General features: G+C 38.2%; 1 protein-coding gene across 1 annotated transcript in view; it reads left to right on the top strand.

Annotated features, from left to right (window-relative positions):
• Positions 1–21150, top strand: part of cacna1c (calcium channel, voltage-dependent, L type, alpha 1C subunit) — a gene marked incomplete at its 5' end in the record, with an annotated part of 185599 nt that overhangs the window by 141308 nt on the left and 23141 nt on the right. The window contains 22 exons of the mRNA XM_080051210.1: positions 3252–3342; positions 5844–5870; positions 8075–8235; positions 8437–8510; positions 8676–8827; positions 9049–9250; positions 9374–9494; positions 10084–10198; positions 10805–10931; positions 11013–11082; positions 11443–11575; positions 11803–11932; positions 12940–12999; positions 13365–13471; positions 16126–16213; positions 16331–16438; positions 16550–16602; positions 16720–16866; positions 17097–17298; positions 17984–18142; positions 18264–18374; positions 21033–21116. Coding sequence (XP_079907336.1) covers positions 3252–3342; positions 5844–5870; positions 8075–8235; positions 8437–8510; positions 8676–8827; positions 9049–9250; positions 9374–9494; positions 10084–10198; positions 10805–10931; positions 11013–11082; positions 11443–11575; positions 11803–11932; positions 12940–12999; positions 13365–13471; positions 16126–16213; positions 16331–16438; positions 16550–16602; positions 16720–16866; positions 17097–17298; positions 17984–18142; positions 18264–18374; positions 21033–21116 — 2522 coding nt within the window. The remainder of the gene's footprint in view (positions 1–3251; positions 3343–5843; positions 5871–8074; positions 8236–8436; positions 8511–8675; positions 8828–9048; positions 9251–9373; positions 9495–10083; positions 10199–10804; positions 10932–11012; positions 11083–11442; positions 11576–11802; positions 11933–12939; positions 13000–13364; positions 13472–16125; positions 16214–16330; positions 16439–16549; positions 16603–16719; positions 16867–17096; positions 17299–17983; positions 18143–18263; positions 18375–21032; positions 21117–21150) is intronic.

Here is a 21150-nt window from a genome sequence, read left to right as displayed (position 1 = left end):
ATGTGTGTGTGTGTGTGTGTTGCTGAGCCATGCTCTCTATCCCCAGGTAAGAACCATCGTTTTCATACACTGCGTGGAGCCGTGAAGAGAAATGCGGCTTTCCTTCGTAAGGCGTGTGCGTCTGCATGGTCCATTACTAGTTATAGATTATTGGAAACCTGATTCCAGACATGCAAGCGGACTGCCTCCTCTCCTTTCCTCTTCCCCTGCATTGGAGTATGCATATTTTTCTGCCCCCTCCAGAGATTCAAAGCTAATGGGGCAGTGGCTGCCTCTCAACACTTGAAAGTAGTTTATTCTCGTAATCTTTGTTGCCCCTTTTGTAATCCTTTCATTGAATCACACAGTAATCTTATCTTAATCCCACATTTATCAATATTTGTTGGCAGTTGGGAATTGGATGTTTGCTACCAATTACCTGCTGGTAGCAAAATAACATGTCTTCAATGCATTAAAACATTGAACGTGTGCATAGTCATGAATAATTGAAAAGGAGAAAACGATCAGCACAATGAATAAGGAGACAAGGAGGAGAAACAACTTTTCTGTATTGAGATGCAGCTACTTATTTCTTTTATAGGTTCATAGGAAAGGAAACAGTTCCCATCTGCCTGACATGTCTGAAAGTTAAAACCAAGAGGACAGTGTCATCACAGAAAACCACTGGAGTGTGGTTTACACACTGTGTACATGACAACTCAAAACATGTGTCAAATTTGTGATGCACAGTCCTCTCCTTGTTTCAGATTCCTTTCCCTAAAATCCCTCCGTATTGTTGCTAGCCATGCTACCTCTGACAATAAAAGATAACAGAGAAATACAATATTTCAGATATTAGAATTTTAGCCTTTTTTAGAATTTTCACAAGGCACTTTGAATATTGTTGAGTAAAAATGTAAGATATTGATACTTATTTTCACTGATTAACAGTGTTAACATGGTAAGAAGCTGTGTATAGGTCATTTTAAAATGCCCCCAATTAAATTTGACAACTGCCTAGTGAGAAACATTTAAGACTAAAATTCGAAATATTACACTCTGTTAAATAAAGATTGCATGAAAAACCTCACGCTGCGATTGTTTAGACTAGTATTTGACCCAGGATTTTACGTCATTTTCGGTTCGTTTGGTGTTTGGTACCGGAAATTTGGACTGCTTGAAAATGACTTCTGGAGGTGACTGACTATGGTGGAATTTTCTTTTTTCCTGTACTATTATTTAATGTTTTAACATATTCACACTTGCCAACATTGGTAAGAATGAATGAATCCCTATTTTCTGTTGAAAAAAAGTTTGACCCTTCCTTCTATTTCTCATTCCCTTCCATGCTCCTTATTCCTTCTCTTACTGTTTAATTTCCTTCCTTCTCTCAATGGTCTGGTCTTTGGGGTTTACTCTAACAATAGGTATTAAACTAGTTCAGAGCTCCATTGAGGAGAAGGCACCAGGCTGGTTTTATATTTGAAAGGCTTTAGCCTCAGGAGAGACTGGAAGGGCCCTGAGTGCTTTAAACTAAGTAGCATAGCAGAGGCCTTAATGTTCACAGAGACCGTCCCTGATCTATACAACATAGAATTCATCCATCAACATCCACTGTAGCTTACTTTGATGTTTTAATTTAACTAAGTGCTAACAAACCAGCTCAGGATTTAGAAAAAAATATGTTTAACCAAGAGTACTGCTAAACTTATTCACTAATTTATATCAAATCAATTGCAAAAAAAATATTTTCTGGTTTTATGTTATCACGCAGGATCTGTATTGAGAGATGGCTTTGTGTCTGCAGCCTACTTTATCTCGGGATGATCCACTGCATGATGAGAGAGAGCAAGCAAGCATGTTTGCTTGCGTGCTTGCTTTCTTTTGTTTGCTTTACTTGATTGGCTATTTGGCAGCTTTATTTACTTATCTTTATTCAAAGTATACTGTAGCTTGTACACAAGCTAGACATTTGCCACGATTTGTACATTTTTTAATGGAACCTGAGGTAGATTTCCCATTTGCAAACCTGCATGGAACACTATTGAAAATGTCAGTAGGAATGTAGAGGGGGACAAAGTCAGGGCTGTAAAATGTGTTTGACAAGCAATTTTTCAACAAAGAGTAGATGTATACTGCATTAATGGAGCTCATATGAAAAATCGCAATTGAATGAAAAGCTTCGTATTTCTAATATCACTTTTGAGGAATATATTTAAATCTTAATAGTATGTTACTAAGGATTTAAAAAAAAAGGTCTTAGAGCTAAGCGGAATGTTGCGAGCTGGATATCTTACTTCAACACAAGATGGATTGAGATTCATATGCAGTATCTGATTCTGGTACCCAGAGGGTTTTACAATAAGTGTTTGAGGTGACAGTGAAGTGAGCGCAGCACATTCCCGAAGGCAGGCAAAGACTGACAGAAGCAATAAAAAGCTGTGTATCATTTTACATCAGTCTGTCAACCAACCAACCATACCCACATATATCCCTTTTTTTCTCCCTCCATCCATACCTCCTTCAGTGCTTTTATTACTATACCCTCGACCCCACTCTGTTTTTTTTGTATATTCCCCCTCCTTTTTACTTTCCTACACTTCTCCATCCTTAACTGCCAATTCATATTACTCCTGTCCTTCCTCTACAGCAGTCTCTTCCTGGTATTCATCTTCCACCGTTACACATCATTACACTTTAGAATAGGACAAAGTGACACATTTGCTGTCTCTATTGGGCTTATTAAGCTCTCTTACCTGTTTACTCATCTGCACAAAAACCTTTGGAGCAGGGAGTACATTTTCAGATGTCAAGTTTTAATTTGAAGGTACTTCTGTAAATCCTTGGCTGCATAAAGATCGAACATACAGTATACCGCTATGTTGTGTATGCTTTGCAGACCAAAGACCCACAACCTTCAGCATGTCTTTTCTCTCAAATCTGTGAGCTAATAGACTACAAAGGGGTTTTGATACGTTTTAATTCACCAGGAGTGTAGCAATCCCTTGGTTTAGAAGTGGAAATCTATCCTATCATATCTGTTATATTACTGTATGATCAAATAGAAATCAGATTTTTATTTTCTGACTCAGGGTCCAGTACAGCTCCTCAGTACTTACCCATGGAAAACTGGGTGCACTTTGTAGCTTTAAAGTGTGTGTAGACGTACGTCTGTTGTCAGTGAGGACGTGCAAACCATTTTCCTGTTTCCTGGTTATTCATCTTTCTCTTGCCTTCTTCTACTGTGCCTCTTGCTCCTCTCTGTCTCTCAGTGAGCATGCCAGCCAGTGAGAATGAATCAGTCAACACAGACAACGCCCCGGGGGGAGACGTGGAGGGGGAGACCTGCTGTACCCGCCTAGCGTAAGTACCTCACCCTTCCCTCATAAACACCTATTCTCTTCTCAGCTCTCTCAGGTCACCTTCAGTCAGTCCTAAGGAGAGGATGAACTCTCCTGTATTAGCACTTCAGTGTTGGCCACGGTACAGGCGGCTCTGCATGTCGCTGTCCTTCACTGATCTCACAAAGCCAGACCTCTGTCTCATTAAGCTCATAGAGGTTTGGAAGAGAAAAATAAACGAGAGAGGCAGTCTTTTTTTCGATTTCAAACCCAATAAAATAAAATAAAAATCCCCGAATATCTGTGATCATGTGGAAAAGTAGGCCGGTTTAAGTTATTTATCCTACACCAATAGAGTTAAACAACCACACTGAAGTCTGAAGTTGGTTCTAAGACGTTTCCTTCACAAACTAAGAAACACAGAATTGAGTTAATCCAATTGGATTATAAAAAGGTTTTAATGCATCACTGTCTCACAGAACTTTACAATGTCAAAGTGTAAAAGTATAAGAATAAGTGTACTCACAAAATTGGCCTGGTAAATTGTTCTTTACTGAAGGCATTGTACTGTATAAATGAATAAACAAAATAGATGAAACAGCGCCTAAAGAGTTTCTAAGTGCATTTTGAGTCACGATACAAAGAAAGTTTGACCATCATCTGGGACTTTTCAAAAAGGAGAAAAGCAGGACCTCATAGCTACATTTCATCTTATAGTTTTATTTCCCTGTTTCTCCCCTCTCTCTCTCTCTCTCTCTCTCTCTCTCTCTCTCTCTCTCTCTCTCTCGTGTGTGTTTTCTGGTGAAGTATTCTCCTTCTCCCCTGTGGGAGCTCACAAACAGCTGACTCACTTGCTCCTGCTCCCCTCTTTCCTTTAGTTTTTTTTCTTACAACATTCAAACAAAGTGTGTTGCTTTCTTTCTTTGACACAAGGCCACACAGGAGCTGTGACCCCAGAAGGCCATCTCCATAGCACACACAAGACAACACACCTACGCACAAAACTGTTCATCACTTTGAACGTAGCAGGATAGAGTAGAATAGGGAATGTTACAGTATAAAATACACATTGTAGAGGTGAAAACAAAGTTAATCAAAAACGCTCTTTACCAGAGGCACACAATAGCCGGGAGGCAGACTTGGATGGCACACTGTTGTTTATTTGTACTCGCGCTTTCCATCAGTCACATTGTCTTTGTTATGTTGTTTGTGTTAATTTGTCCTCTGTCAGACCAAAGCAACTCCTAACGAAGGATATGTAATGAGTCTTTAGTACTTATGACATATGTACTACAAACCCACACAGAATGTCAAAAGGAAGTTATAGTGAAAGTGAAACCATAATTTTGTGAACTCCAAATTAACCATTTGTATCATTCTATGTTATGTACATTTTGCCTTACATTGTAGGGCTGCAATTTGTTATTATTTTAATTTCAGAATATTCTGTTATTAAAATTAATACTTTTTTAACGTTTTGTTTTAAAGTCCAATGGGACACCTTCATCTTCTTGTTTTATAATGGTAAACTGAAAAGAACAATGTGAGCCCTCGTCTTTCCACTGTGCGACTGCAACAGGTTTGGCTAGAGGCATTTGCTAACACTATTATGGAATAAAACTTGAGACTTTTAGTGTTTGTCAGTTCTTCCTCATATTGCCATGGAGACAGACCTTTGGGTCGGAGCAGCTCTGGCGCCCGCTGATCTCATAATCGAGACGGACACACAGAGAGAAGAGACTTGTGTACTGTCAGCCTTTATATGCAGACAGCCAGTCATTTTATTCAGTCAGTCAGTGAGTCATTTTATTGCTTCAGTCAGTTGGCAAGTCAGCCAGTCATTCGGTTCATCTGCTTTTACCGACCAAATTAGCACACAGTTGCTCACAACAACTACATAAAAGCTGAAGAGTTTTTTTGTGTGATACCAGGACATTCTCTTTTGATTTATTACATGTATTGTAGAAGCAATAACATGTCATTCAAATGCAACAAATGGAGCTATTGATTACATTAACCAGTGCATCATTTGATGTGGTCATTGCATTCACCAAATAACTAAACATTTGAACTTCTTTGTTGGGTTATCATTAAACAACCCTTGGCTGAGACAGCTTCAGCACATTTTTTTTCCACTTTTTTCTTTTCGCTTCTCTCTCCAGAGACGATGTCTTCCATAATCTCTTGTCCTAAGTACTTTATGTATGTATCTGTTGTTGTTGCAGTGGTAGACAATCAATAGACATTTTTATTCAATGAAATGTGTTTGTTCACATCAGGGCTGATTGGTGAATATCCAAACTTGCAGTATTTTTTTCTTTTGACTGGATGCCACTGTATATAAATGTTTGAAGGGGGTGATTTGTTGATAACTATGCTGTTCATTAATGAATGCAGTGAAAAGACTGGCATTAGTGATAATGAGTAAAGCTATTCCCTTGTATCTCTCTCAAATCACCCCTTTCATGTTGTCTGCATGTCTGTGTGTGTGTGTATAATCCATTCTGTTTTTTTGTGTTCCAGAAATAGGATCTCCAAATCCAAGTTCAGGTTAGTACATGTTGTTAAACATAGTCTTTGATTCACCTGCTCTCTACTGCTAATGTCACTACTGCTGTGGAATTTGTCAACTCGCTGGAAGTGTGCGTGTGTGCGTGCTTGTTTGCTATTGTACAAGTGGGCACAGAAAAAAAAAATGGAAATAGGAAACCTTGCTCTTTTTTTATGTTATTCTTTTCTTCTAATCGTTCAAAATAAAGATTTCATTCAGACCTTGCTCGTTAAAATTCATCGTTTAGGGAAATACACTGGTTTCCTATATTGGCAAGAGGAAAATGAGAAGATTGGTACCACACAGTTAAATATGAATGTATTGACAGCAGCCGGTTAGTTTAGCTTAACAAGCTATGTTGTTAGTTCAATTCATATAAAAAAACTAAGTTTGTGCTAAACTCAAGTCTCCAGTAACTGTGAAAAAAAGCATTTTTTATAGAACTGTTGTTTTAAAGTGAATTGGTCATTTTCATATTGCACTCAATAGGTACAGAGATTGGTGGATATATACGTCCATCATTCTGTATGTTAATATTAACAAATAACATAGTTTATTTAAAAATAAAACATCATACACAATACTTTTTTACAAATGATAAACAGACATAAAAAAAAGTATTTTACTGTAAGAATGCATGTCTGTTTTTTGTTGTATTGTGAGATGTGTCTCAAGTAACTGTGTGCCATAACTGACTCCAAACAACTCTCACACCCTCAAGTAAAAGACTGATGAAACATAAATTGTGTATAGGCAGAGAGGGAGAACACTAACTGTTGCGCTGTGTTATCTGTTTTAAACGAGACTTTGCGATTACAGGTGGGATGTTGTGGGGCACCAGTGGAGCTCTAGATTCATTTAGTTGTTATAAATAAAAGCTAATTGTTCTGTGATAAATAAGAACAACTCTGGTCAGTGTCCGCTGTCTACAGTGAGGTTCTTTATTACAGTACTGGCGCCAGGAAGCCGACTCCACACATGAAATAGAGTATAATGTCAGCTTGACAACAACCCTTCCGATAGTCTAGTCATACCCACGCTGCCAAGGTCAAAGAGACTGCCATTTATGGCTTTCTTTAGCTGTCAAGTGTTCCTCTCTAACACCAAAATCTAGTCGGAAGCAGTTTTCAACAAGCACATCTCGCCAAATGGAGACACTCCAAGGCCTCCTGTTTTTTTATTACTGGACAGTCTGTGCCGTTTCTTATGTCCCAGTTAACAGATGATTTAATAGTCATTGAGCCTTTTTCACATGCATTTCAGTATTTTTTTGGCCACAGTCTTATACATACATTTTCTTACTTAAGTTTTTGTGAAATCATGTGGTACAGTGTTTCTCTTAACAGTATCAGAATTGTTCTAGGCATTTAACTTTTTGCTTCTATTCACTTTTTTTAAGCATCAATGAATACTACATTAATGGCTGGGATGCCTGCAGTTTTACATTGTTTTACAACAATTGCAGAAATGTACTGTACAATCGGATTCCTGCCTCAGTGTCCATGTTGATGCGTATGAAACATAAAGATGTAAAAGTCTAACATGGGATTCATGCTTCTCTGCTTCTTCATGATAATGAATAAAACAAGGCTGGCTGTCTTCAGTTGTTTTGATTTTATAAAAGTACAATTATGACATTTCAGTTGTGGAACAAGACAGCACAACACCAAACAATATGTTTAATTTAATGTCTAACAAGACACAATATATGTTCTTCTTTTGAAACATGACATTTCCCTTGAAGAATGAATCACAATATAACACATTTAAATTGGTTTCTTCAATCATTTCTTAAGAAAAAGCGACCCACCCCCCAAATGGTGCATATCTCATTCTGCAACAAAGCTCTTTATACTGTCTTTCATATGTGTAAAATGTATTTGAGGGTGACTAACTGTTCCACAGCTCTGCTCTCGAACAACAGCCAACCATGGCCCAAGGGGTGATGTCATCTCTTTACTCTGCACATACTAATTGAGTCTTTTTTTTCTCTCTTTCTCTCTCCTCCACTGTCTTTTTTCCACTCTTCCTTCGGTTGATCATTATGGGCCCTCGTCCTTCCTCTTTCTTTTCTTTCCTGCCTGCATTTCTGCTCCTCAACCTCTTAATTTTATCTCTTTTTGCACGTCTCTCCCTATTTCTTCTCTCTCCCATCTTTCCTTACCTCTCCATCCCTCTCTTTCAATCTCTGCTACTTCTTCAGTCGATACTCTCGAAGGTGGAACAGGCTGTGTAGGAGGAAGTGCCGGCTAGGAGTCAAATCCCAGGTTTTCTATTGGCTGGTCATCTTTCTGGTTTTCCTCAACACTCTGACCATCGCCTCTGAACATCACAAGCAGCCTCAGTGGTTAACTGATGTGCAAGGTATGTAAACACACTCACACACACACACACACACACACACACACACACACACACACACACACACACATTCAAGTACACACACACACACACACTGACATACATCTATTTATGCATATCAAAGCTAAATTATTCATCTTCATTTCCCTTTTCCAACTCCTTCATATTTCCTTCTCTCCTCTCTGTCCTCCTCCTTGTCCTTAGACATAGCCAACAAGGTGTTGCTAGCTCTCTTCACTGGTGAGATGTTGTTGAAGATGTACAGTCTGGGTCTACAGGTAGGTGGTACAGTAACGTTGTTTTTCTCAAAATTCATTATACAGTATAGGAAAAGATTGTTTTTTTTGTATCTATTCTAACATTATCAAGAGAAGTGCAGATGCCTGTCCTTATATTCCTCCAACTTCTACCCTAAATATCTCTTGTCTCTTAACTCTCCACAGGCGTACTTTGTTTCGCTCTTCAATCGCTTTGACAGCTTTGTGGTATGTGGAGGAATTCTTGAGACCATTCTGGTGGAAACCAAGATCATGTCCCCTCTCGGCATCTCTGTGTTACGTTGTGTACGCTTGCTGCGAATCTTCAAAATAACCAGGTCAATATAGTAATTTTTAATATTGAGTTTTGCTGACAAAGAATCCCTTTGTCCCTTCCACAAACACACACATTTCAAAGTCGCCCACACTTTCTTGTGACCGAACAAGGAAGTGTTCATTTACCAAATGACCGCAGGATTCGTGGGCCTTTACTTGCATGTGTCTATGTACATCTGTTTTTGCAAATGCAAACAAATTTAACTGGACGTCTCTCCCCCAGATACTGGAACTCCCTGTCCAATTTGGTGGCCTCCCTGCTAAACTCTGTTCGCTCCATCGCTTCCCTGTTGCTTCTGCTCTTCCTCTTCATCATCATCTTCTCCCTGCTCGGCATGCAGCTCTTTGGGGGAAAATTCAACTTTGACGAAACCCGACGGAGCACCTTTGACAACTTTCCCCAGTCTCTGCTCACAGTGTTTCAGGTAATATTATTGATCCGTCTGAGCTTGTGACTTGTAGGTCGTCTAGACTTCCTTTTTTATCAATAAATAGAGATTTACGTTATGATGATGAGATTTGTATTCCATTTCTTTCTTTCTCCACAGATCCTAACAGGAGAGGACTGGAACTCTGTGATGAACGATGGTATCATGGCGTACGGCGGGCCGTCTTTCCCTGGCATGCTGGTCTGCATCTACTTCATCATCCTCTTCATCTGCGGAAACTGTATCCTCCCAAAGCAGAGCCCCACATGAAATAGCTACACAGCAGCCTTCATTGTGTGCATCTGACGGGAGGTGGACGGATGATGAATGATGACAATGAATGAAAAAGATTGACTGCCAAACCTTTTTGATACTATTAATTTCTAACCTGTTGAATGGAAAACAAGTCAACTGATTTAAATGTAATCAGATGTCATTTATAATCCCTATTTAAATGCAGGTGCAAGAGTGAAGGCTGTGTTTTCCTTCAAGCAAAACTTTTTGCTGGAGGTCACTGAGTATTTCTAATGAAGCAGCTGGTGTCCGTTTAAAAAATTAATAATTTAAAAAAACTTTTTTTTTTTGATTTTTTGATTTATTTTAAAGAACACAAACACAACTGAAAAAGTGTGTGAAAAAAACACACAAACAAAAGACAAAATAAAATTAACAACTAACATGGCATACTCTACTTTACAGGTTTCTAAGGCCGTTTAAAAAATATATATACAGAAACGTCAGTCATAATTATTTTAGCCAGGATTGTTTTGCAACAAACTACGCTTGTGATAATGGGTAAGCAACATCCTTAACTTCAACCCTATGAACAGATATCCTACTGAATGTCTTCTTGGCCATCGCTGTTGACAACCTGGCAGACGCTGAGAGCCTGACATCCGCCCAGAAGGAAGAGGAAGAAGAAAAGGAGAGGAAAAAACTGGCTAGGTAAAGCAGAAAGAAAACGAAAGACAGAGAGGTAGTTAATTGAGGAAAAGAAAACTTTGTTGTGTCTGACCAACACACAAGATAATCAGTAATGCCCAGAGGCATTTGATGCTTGAGCACTGACATTAAAGCTCTTAAAATGCTTTAGTTTTACAACACAAACTTTTAGGTTTATATGGCAGGCTTACATTTGCCTGCTTTGCGTTTCCATCTCCAATTTTAGTGGGTAATTTAAGCTTCTCATTGCCTACAAAGGTTATTTATCAGCAATGATAATGTGAGATTTTATTGCAGCTGAGGAAGAAAGTGTTCCCTTCTGAGGCACAAATCATTAAATGTTTCCTTCTTGGTTGCAACCTGTATTGATTTGAGGAGTTTGTGCTGGAAAACATCCTGTCCTCTATCCTTTTGGTTTAATTATAACAGCATTATATCTGTGATTGAAATACATCCCACCAGTGAAAATCTAAGTCTTTATTTTGACCTAATATTAATTGTATGTGATTCAATATAAATAGGTGGATGAACATGGGGCTATCCATGCTAGGTTTAGGACAAGGGAACGGAGGCCAAAGATGAGTGTTTTGTTCCTCCCTCTTTCTTCAGGCTGGCCACTCCAGATAAGCGGCATGTCAACGAGAAGCCTCCTCTGGTGGTGGAGGAGAAGAAGAAGAAGAAGAAGGAGAAGATAGAGCTGAAGTCCATCACTTCTGATGGAGAAAATGCAACAAAGGTACAAATACAAATAAGTTGTGTCAATGTAGTTAGAAATATTAATGTATTAGTTAATAAATGTAATGCTCTGCCTTTGCAGATTAACATGGATGACTACTGTGGAGATGAGAACGAGGAGAAGAACCCATATCCAGCCAATGATAACATAGGTAAATCACAAACCAAAGGTGTGTACTGTGTATATAGAGATATTATACGTAAGATGATTGAAATGTTGAAAATGAGAATTTGTACCTTGCCATCAAGTATGCAGTTCAATGTGACACCCCAATTCAATTACCTTTCTTTTGCAATCACTTTTCTGGGTTAAGATGTTCGAAAAACATGTTTTAATTTATTTTTCAAATTAAATGTCAGCAAGGTGCAACTGTGTGACCTTCTGCTAAGCCTTCCTGACTTACGAGACTTTAAGCTCCACTCCTTCTACTTTTTCTCCTTACTTTATTTCTTCTCCTATACTTTCTGCTTTTCCTCCTCTTCCCCTCACTCCTTTCCCTCCATCTTATCAGGTGATGATGAGGATGAGGAGCCAGAGATGCCAGTGGGCCCGAGGCCGCGGCCACTATCAGACATACAGCTGAAGGAGAAGGCTGTTCCCATGCCCGAGGCCCGTGCTTTCTTCATCTTTACCCACACCAACAAGTATGATGACACTTTATTTCTACCTATTTTGTTGTACCCTTCCATACTTTTCTTACTCCTCTTACTCCCTCTTTTACTTCTGATCTCAGGCTGTTTCTCCCGGTATTCTTCCTTCTAACCATTTCTCTCCATCTCTACATGATCTGATCATTCAGAATTTTCAAAAAAATTATGAATTTTACGAAAATTATGCTCACACTCTCTTTCTCTCATTTTTTAAATTTTAGATTCAGGGTTCTGTGCCACAAGATCGTCAACCATAATGTCTTCACAAACCTCATCCTCTTCTTCATCCTGCTCAGCAGCATCAGTCTGGCAGCAGAGGACCCGGTCAGGAATGACTCCTGGAGAAACCAGGTAACTGTACTGAGTAATGCAACTTGATGTTAAGAAGACGTCGCTCACAGATTCAGCTTTGTTCTTCCAATTTAACTTTTTTTGTTTGTTTTTGGCAGCCTTACAGTATAGTATTGGTTTGGTTATGTACACATACAGCAAAGAAATATGGTTAAATAAAAAAGATTATAGCCCTGAGGTTTTTTACCAAGCATTTAACCAAGAAGTATGTTAATAGTTTAGTTTAAGTTACATTCACATGTTAAAGTAAAATAAACGCTTCCCACAGCAAAGACTGTATACGAAGCCCTAAACCAAACTCTAAAACCCAACATGCATGTACTAATTATATGAAACATAAATATGCCCTGCAGTTGTTTACAATTGATCGAACATCACCGTATTGTTTATATACTAATGTTCTTTAGTGTTTGTGGATGTAATTTGTGAGCTGTAGTCTAATGTATGTTTATGCACATAGATTCTTATCTCAGTGAGCAAGACAAACCCCCTGGGGGCCAATTAGGATTGTATTTTCCTTGGCTGTGGTATAGGCTGCTGTATGTCTCCCTCAATTAACCTCTGTCTGAAACGTTGGTGATAAAATGCATCCTGTTTTCCGGCCTCTGCTCTGTTTTCAAAGTCTATTTCAGTCAAAACTGAATTCTTTATCCCCAGACCTGAACCACAGCATTATTATTTAATTATGTTTTGAAGTCATTCAGCACTTTACCTCAAATTCAGCTTTAACCCTCAAAGAATTGCACTTCCTCCTGTTTCTCAATTTGTTTTTCACCGTGTTAACAATTCTTTGTAAGCCTTATCCCAGAACACAGTTGAGTCACATTTTTGCCCTGTTTTACTAGTCTATTACAAACGACTACTTTGTGCCTCTGTTACCAGCCATTGCAAAAACAGTGTTGCTTTCAATTCAAGGAATGCTTTTGTGTAGTGTACATCAGTCCATCAGTGTCATGGACATGGTATCCCTACACTGAAAATAATGGTGCTCTTTGTTGTGGTTTCAGATCTTGAGTTATGCAGACCACGTCTTCACTGGACTCTTCACCATAGAGATAATTCTTAAGGTAAAATCTAATGTTTATAATGTAGGGTAGTGGGATAATCTGTTAGTAGGAATTTGCTATACTTTCATGTGGTGCCAACCTTTTAAAACCTTTTCCACATGTAGGATAGCGTTAGGAATTAGGAAAACAAAAATATAGAACATTTAAGTTGTTGTCCTTGGCAATAAATCCTTCCTTAAAGAAACTTAAAACAAAGACCAAAAACTACTTGCATGCACTATTTATTCCCTGTTTACTGTTAATGGTAAGGTAATAAGTATCACTGTCCTCTACATGGTTACACCCTACATGTTCGCCATTACCATTCCAGGCTGTGATGTTATCCTTCTTTATTTGACTCTGAAATATGAACTTTGCCCCTGCAGATGACAGCCTATGGAGCCTTCGTACACAAAGGTTCATTTTGTAGAAACTATTTTAATATTCTGGACCTGGTGGTGGTCAGTGTGTCCCTCATCTCCTCTGGAATACAGTGAGTGCAATGCAATGTTTTCTGACGCATGTTTTATAATCTTGTCCCATTTTATACTCAAACCATTCGATGCTTTAACATTTCAATCAAAATTGTGTGCACTGATATTACCTTATAATGTCATCAAACATACATTTGTGTTTTTATTACATGTTAAAAGACTGGATTAGTCAGCCGGACATGAGGCACTAGTCCAGTCCAAGAACACACAAATCATCTTGTAAAGTGGCTAAGTGGGAAAGACGTATTCATTTGCAAATTGCCCCATGCTTTACACTTTACTCTATTCTCAAACATACTGTATTTACACTTCATTACTAAAATGCTCCTTGCTTCCTGTAGCAAATAACTAATTGAAATACTGTTATATTGCTGATGTTTAATATGCTATAATACACTCTCTGTCTCTAATGCTTGATAGCCTAGACTTCTCGACGTAAGTCCACATTAGTCTGTGTTAATAATCCCCTCAACAGACCTTTACCCTAACTGTGTAAATCTGTCACTCTTTTGATTTGGTATTTCTATGGTCTTGGAGAGTTAAGCCAAAGCATCCATCAGAGCAATAACAGAGAAAACCAAGACTGTAATCTCTGAAGTTATCAACTGGTGTGGGATAGTATATACATAATAAATGTGTGTGTGTGTGTGTGTGTGTGTGTGTGTGTGTGTGTGTGTGTGTGTGTGTGTGTGTGTGTGTGTGCGTGCGTGCGTGCGTGCGTGCGTGCGTGCGTGCGTGTGTGTGTGTTCTTATGAACTCATTATATGCCTTTGCCCTAGCCTTCTCTTTTGGGGGGTGGGGGGTTTATCAATTGTCCCCTAACACTGTAGTCACTTTTATATCCAGTAAATGTTAATCCATGTATTTCTCTTTGTAATAGAGTTGCAGGTATGGTGGTCAAACTAAACTCTCCCAGGCTATAGAAATGAAACCTGAATGCTAAAACTCCAGTGTTTTTGACCATTAAAAGTAGTGGTATGTGGGATTTTTTCTTGAATACATCACAGTCAAATGTATTGTCATTGCGCTGAATTTAGTAGCGCCTGTAGGTTTTTAACTGAGGTTCAGTATTTATTGCACCTCCCTTTGATACTACGTTTATGATATTTCCACCCAATAATGAAGTATCTCACTGGGTATATACAGTATTTACTGTATATATCTCTCAAATGATTATATGCCAAGTGCATGTGCCCACTGAAGTAAAGCTGTAGTGCAGCAAAATGGAAATGGAAAATGGTGTTGGTAGTTTAATATGCAAATGCGAACCAGTTCTTATAATAATAAAAACAAAACAAAAATATGAGAAGTTTTTGCTGTCATTCTGTATAGTTTTATGATTTTGTGTGTGTGTGTGGACAGCTTAAAAGATGTAGACATTGGTTAGGATTCATCTGATATGATACAATTAATAACAACCTCTTATCTTTGGATGGAAACAGTATTTGTTAGATTTATTTATTTTAGTATTAGAAGCAGGCAAATAGTTTGCAAACAGGTTTATCATTGAGGCACAGCTTTGTTCATTTTGTATTGTTGCACAATTCAAGAGTGTTTTAAATTCAGTTCACATTGGTATGGACTGCACCATCACAAAAACAACAGCTAGGTTTGACTGTGATATGTTATTGATGAAATCCTACTCCACTTGAACTACTTTTAACTTCCTTTAAACGTTACCTTCCCGTGTCAAAAGTTGAACAGCAAGTCTTTTCCTTACTTTTTTTCTTAAAGAAGACGCACAGTAATGTCACTTCCTTTACATCACTCCTTTAACCCTCTAAAAAAAGACACTTCCTTCAATGGATAGATTTTGAATACTCTTTTTTTTCCTTCTACCTTTCTCACACTTTGGGTAAAAGCTTTTGTATTTGTTCTTCGGTGAACTGAATGACTAGTTAATTAGCTTTCCACACTAAATTAAAGGGAAAATATAGGAAAAGCTAGATTGCTAGCATGTTGACGTCATCAGGTGGTAATAATTACTTTTGGGAAGCCTAGTTTGGATACCGAAGGACCAATGTTCAAGCTTTTTCCAAACATGTATTGTAAAATTCCTTTGGTTCTTTTGGTTGGTATGTTAAACCTTTTCCTTGGAACCACTTCCCTTTAATAGGGTCTCACTGTTTGACCTTTGGCTTGTACTGACCCTCTCTTACAGCACAGTAACTCTCTGTTTGCCTGTAAATGTGTGTTTGTGTCTAGTGTTGTACTTGTGTGTGTGTTTGTCCATGAATCATATGTATGTGTGTGTATGTGTGTTCATGTGTGTGTGTGTTTATGTGTGTGTGTGTGTGTGTTGCAGTCTTCATATAAGTTACACATTTTTACTCTATTGTATTTACTAATGTGGACAATTTATGTTAAAAGGGCCAACCACGTTTAATCGATTTTTTTTAGGATCATTTTGTATGGTACTTTTCGTTTCGATTAAAATGTAATGTAAAGTTTACTTTTATCCTGATCATTTTAGTTTCCTTAGCTTGTGTGTTGAGTTGTCTTGTTCTCCACAGTTTGTTTGAAACATTGTACAGTTTGTGTTAATCTTAAATGCAGATGACATTGAAGATTACCCCCAGACATGTGTTGTTCCATCCTTGCAAATATGTGTGTTTTTTGACTGGTCAGTATTTTAATCCCATGTTTGTTTCAGGTCCAGTGCAATCAATGTGGTGAAGATCCTGAGAGTTCTGCGAGTGCTCAGACCACTGAGGGCCATCAACAGAGCCAAGGGACTTAAGGTTAGCACACTTACACTTAAAAAAAAAAAAAAAAAAAAAAAGCAATACGCACATAATCTCTTCTCAACAATAGAGACACAACCTTTTCCTTACTATAATTTCTGGTGTGTTTTTCAGCATGTTGTGCAGTGCGTGTTTGTGGCCATCAGGACCATCGGCAACATTGTCATTGTCACCACGTTGCTCCAATTCATGTTCGCCTGTATTGGAGTACAGCTCTTTAAGGTAAAGAAGGTTATCAAGAAACTCGCCTAGAGCTCATGAGTACCATCAGTGATAATGTCTTTATGATGTATTTTCAATATTAAATTCAAAATGTTTATGATTTTCCATCAGGGCAAGTTCTTCTACTGTTCCGACAGATCGAAACAAACTGGTTCAGAGTGCATGTAAGAGATCCCTCCTGCACACTAGCTTCTTAACTCACTCTTGTAACATAACTACTGGATTAAACATGCGTGTTTGTGTGTGTGTGTGCGTGTGTTTGTTTCTGCTTGTATTCACAGGGGTTCCTTCATTATGTATAAGGACGGGGATGTGGGGAAGCCTGAGAGAGGGCAGAGAAAATGGGAGAACAGGGACTTTAACTTTGACAATGTCCTGCAAGGCATGATGGCTCTGTTTGCTGTATCTACCTTCGAGGGCTGGCCAGGGTGTGTGTCAACCATACAAACACAATACACATGTATATACTGTAGATCTGCATACTGTAAATAGCCGACACACTGTTTGTTTGCTTTGTCATGGTATCATATTTTAGTATTTCTGCTAAATTAAGTTTTTTACTGAAATAACTATGAGGCATTGAAGTGATTTCTTCTTTCTTTTTTTCTGTCCTTCTATCTTCCACCTTCTACCTTTCCTTCAATGAATCTTTCCTCAGGTTACTGTACCAGGCCATAGACTCTCACACTGAGGACGTGGGGCCCATCTACAACTACCGTGTGGTCATCTCCATCTTCTTCATAATATACATCATCATCATCGCCTTCTTCATGATGAACATCTTCGTCGGTTTCGTCATCGTCACATTCCAGGAGCAAGGAGAGCAAGAATATAAGAACTGTGAGCTGGACAAAAACCAGGTAATGGCCGTGTCTTTTTCTATATAAACTCTTACTGAGTTTACGCACTCTGTTCTGTGTATTTAACTGTACTTTTAAAGGTGGAGTCAGCGTGGAGTTATGCCTTTTGTTATAATAACCTTTTGTCAAAATCATTGAATACTTATTCACAATCCGCTACCTGTCCGTCAGTTTTAAGGGCACGGTTCTAGCTATGGTGTTTCCCCTTTGTTTAAATACCAGTACCAATTCTCGAGAACCACTGATTCCACCTTTAATCCTTTTTTTCAGCTGCAAGGTATACATAGATATGAGTTTAAGGTTACAGTATAAAGTAGAGAGTGACTCTGCTGTTCTGACTGAAGTTTAGTTATTTTGTCATTCATGAAGCACAAAGCAGAGGGAATTGAGGCCAGGCTATAGGGGTGAAAAATGGGAAAATCTGGAAAGGCTAACCATGAGTTTTAGGGGCTGGACTACTTCCGGCCAGGCGGCAGCTGCAGCCGTTTAAGCAGAAGATGAGACTGAAGCTTAAAGAGGGAGTCAGGCCAAGTCCCTGCAGCTGTGTTCTCTGTGATGATCTGTGTGTGTGTGTGTGTGTGTGTGTGTGTGTGTGTGTGTGTGTGTGTGTGTGTGTGTGTGTGTGTGTGTGTGTGTGTGTGTGTGTGTGTGTGTGTGTGTGTGTGTGTGTGTGTGTGTGTCACAGCGTCAATGTGTTGAGTATGCTTTAAAGGCACGTCCGTTGCGCCGCTACATCCCCAAGAACCCTTACCAATACAAGGTGTGGTATGTGGTCAACTCTACCTACTTTGAGTACCTGATGTTCACACTCATCCTTCTCAACACCATCTGTCTGGCCATGCAGGTGAGTCTGACATACTCACAGATGAATGCCAGTACACACTCTTACAGTCAGGGATTAAGACAACTCTCATAAAGCTCTCTTTCTTTGTGGACATTAATGGGTTGCGTACGTGTCTTTGCAGCATCATAGGCAGACCACAGGTTTCAATAATGCCATGAACATCCTCAACATGCTCTTCACTGGACTCTTTACTGTGGAGATGATCCTCAAACTAATCGCCTTCAAACCCAGGGTAGGTCCACTTCTCTAGCTGCAGAATAGAATAGTGTTCTAGTAAAGTACAGTACAGTATGAGCAGCATAGAAAATGGGGTATTTTGCATTCAATAAGTAACATTAGAAGATTGTATCTTATGAATGTTTAAAAATGTACTTGTTACAACTTACGACCAATGTATATATTTCTAACATTAATTACCAATCATTTCTACCTGATGTTGAACTGTTTATTCCTTATCCCTATTACATGTCCTCCAGATGAAAATCAAGATGTCATAGAGTTAAAGCATGATTACTGAACGACATCATGTGGTTTTTGATCTCACTGCTCCCTTGGTACCCTGCTGTTGTTGCTATGTTGCTGTGTTGGTTTATTTGTCCAATCCTAGCAACTTCCTGGTGCATCAGCTTTTTAAAACTGTAACAGATGGGACTGCTTCCTCCTTTTACAGCAGGTTTAGTGGAAAATCCTTTAACACAATCAATAGCGAAAATGTAGTTTGATATTATATTTTTATCCTGGCTCTGTTGGAGATCAAAAGATAAGTATAAGAAACAGGTGTCAATATTGATTATTTTTTAAGATTAGGTTGAACCAAACGCTAATGAGAAAAACGCATACTCTTCAGCTAACGTTTTTAAAATGCTGACATGTGCTTCAGAAATATAAAGGTAAAAGGAATTGGTTAAAAAAAATCCACTATTTTTAGTGGAATTAGAAGAATGAATTATGAATGAATTATTATTATGAATTAAGTTTTTCATTATTTTATATATAAAGTCAATTGCAGGAAGTTAGTTGTTGGAGTTAATAAATGTCATCCAAAGAAAATTTGGTATTTGAGAGCCAAGGTTTTCTAAGTTCAACTAATTAAAACATATCCATTAGTTTTTACAATTAGCTTCAAAATCCAAATCGTGTTCTACAAAATGAGTCAGTACATTAAGATGGAGGAAAGATGGTTATCTTGTCATAATGATTTGAAAATAATGATCTACTTGGACCATTTAGTCTAGTCACAGAATAAATGCCTTATAGCATTTTTCGGGCACAGGTGCCCCCAGTTATTTTTCTCTCCCTATCTGTGCAGGACAACTTTAAAGGCTTGGGAATTGACTTCATGCTACGCTGAATTATGAATATGATGTAATGTAATGTTTACTTCAAGTAAGGCACATTTAAACAGCCAGCTTTTCTCTGTTAACCTTAAGAAAATATTCAGTGCTTGTTATTCTTATTTCTTGAATTTGGTCTTCATAATAAGTCAAAATGAAGCAAGAGGACATCTTCCCAAGTGATATTGAACAATGCTAATGGAAGTACGCTAGTTTAATTATTGTGTGAGTGAGTTGCAACTCAAGGAGGTGTTTTTATTGGTTTGACTTCAATAAACTCTTCCTTTTGAAATAGCAAACACAGAGGACCAGCTAAATAACCGTTTTATTTCTCAGGTATCACAGTCGTCAACACACATTTGGAACCAGCTCCAGTAACATTTGCTCTTTTAAGTTTTGAACAGGTGTCAGTGGTATTCTTCTTGGGAGCTTCAGTTACATTTGAAAAGATTATTCATTATTGTTTTTTTTACTGTGTTGTATGGTTCTGCTAGATTTTCAGATACATGTAAACACTCCCTGTGTCAGCATTTATATACTAATGCTGAGTTCTGTTTTACTAATATGTAACACTGGTTTTATATTAATATGTTTATGCCACAAAACAACTTATTTTATTAATTAGTTCATTAAAACCTCTAGAGAGTTCATAATGCCAGCGGGTGCAGGCGAATTCTAGCGAAAGGAGGTTTTGTTTTGAAGCTGCTAATGACAGATGATGAAGCTTAAAATAGACAAGTATGATAGAGCTTCTCTCAGCATACCTCATTTATATGGCAATTTGTCAGTTTAATGCAAACAATTGAGTGGGATTTGTTTGTGCATACTGTTTTTTTGAAAGCCATACAGTTATTCTATAGGTTTACTGCAGTATAAAGACAGTATAAAATATGATTACCAAAACAATAAAAGGAAGAGGCCTAACATCTTATTATCCAGATAGTGATTCTCCTAAATTCCTTTCTACAGCTTACAAAGCAGACACAGATTTTCTCAAATCAAGTTGCAAAACATTAGGGAAAACCTGGGTAAGTGTGCTATGGTAAAGCAAAGCTAGAATCTGAATAATAGTCTACATCAATGAGATGCAGCTTTCTCCTTTTTCAGTACATGTAGAATATTTAACCAGCACTAAATACTAGTGGTATGGCCTGCTGCTGATGAATTGCCCACAATAAGTTACGTAAACAAAGTGAGCTTTCAGTGTAATCACTGCCTCAGCATTGCTGCATTGTCCCATGATGTTGGTGGAATAAGTATGTAACTGCCATCTAAGATGTCACCCTTAACAGTCAACTTCATCTGATGAACAGATATTGTTTAAAAAACAAAAAAACAAGTTTATTCAGTTCTATATAATTAGAATTAAAATAGTTTCACATTTTCGATCATCAGTTTAACTATTTCTGTTTCCTCAGTGTACTGTAACACCTCACACCACCTTAATAGGGTTACGAAGTAGCAGCAGATGTTGTTTTCCTTCTAACCTACCTTTCTTACCCTCCTCCTCCTCCTCCTCCTCCTCCTCCTCCTCTTGCTCACCTCATCCTGTGTAGGGGTACTTTAGTGATCCCTGGAATGTGTTTGATTTCCTCATCGTAATTGGCAGCATTATAGACGTCATTCTCAGTGAGATCAACGTAAGTATGATGCCCACTCTCACTCACCTTGTCT

This window comes from Ammodytes marinus, assembly GCF_949987685.1.
Source record: "Ammodytes marinus genome assembly, chromosome: 22".
In the NCBI taxonomy this organism is placed as follows: Eukaryota; Metazoa; Chordata; class Actinopteri; order Uranoscopiformes; family Ammodytidae; genus Ammodytes; species Ammodytes marinus.
The sequence above is the reverse complement of the archived record's forward strand: the minus strand, read 5'-3'. Positions and strand labels throughout refer to the sequence as shown.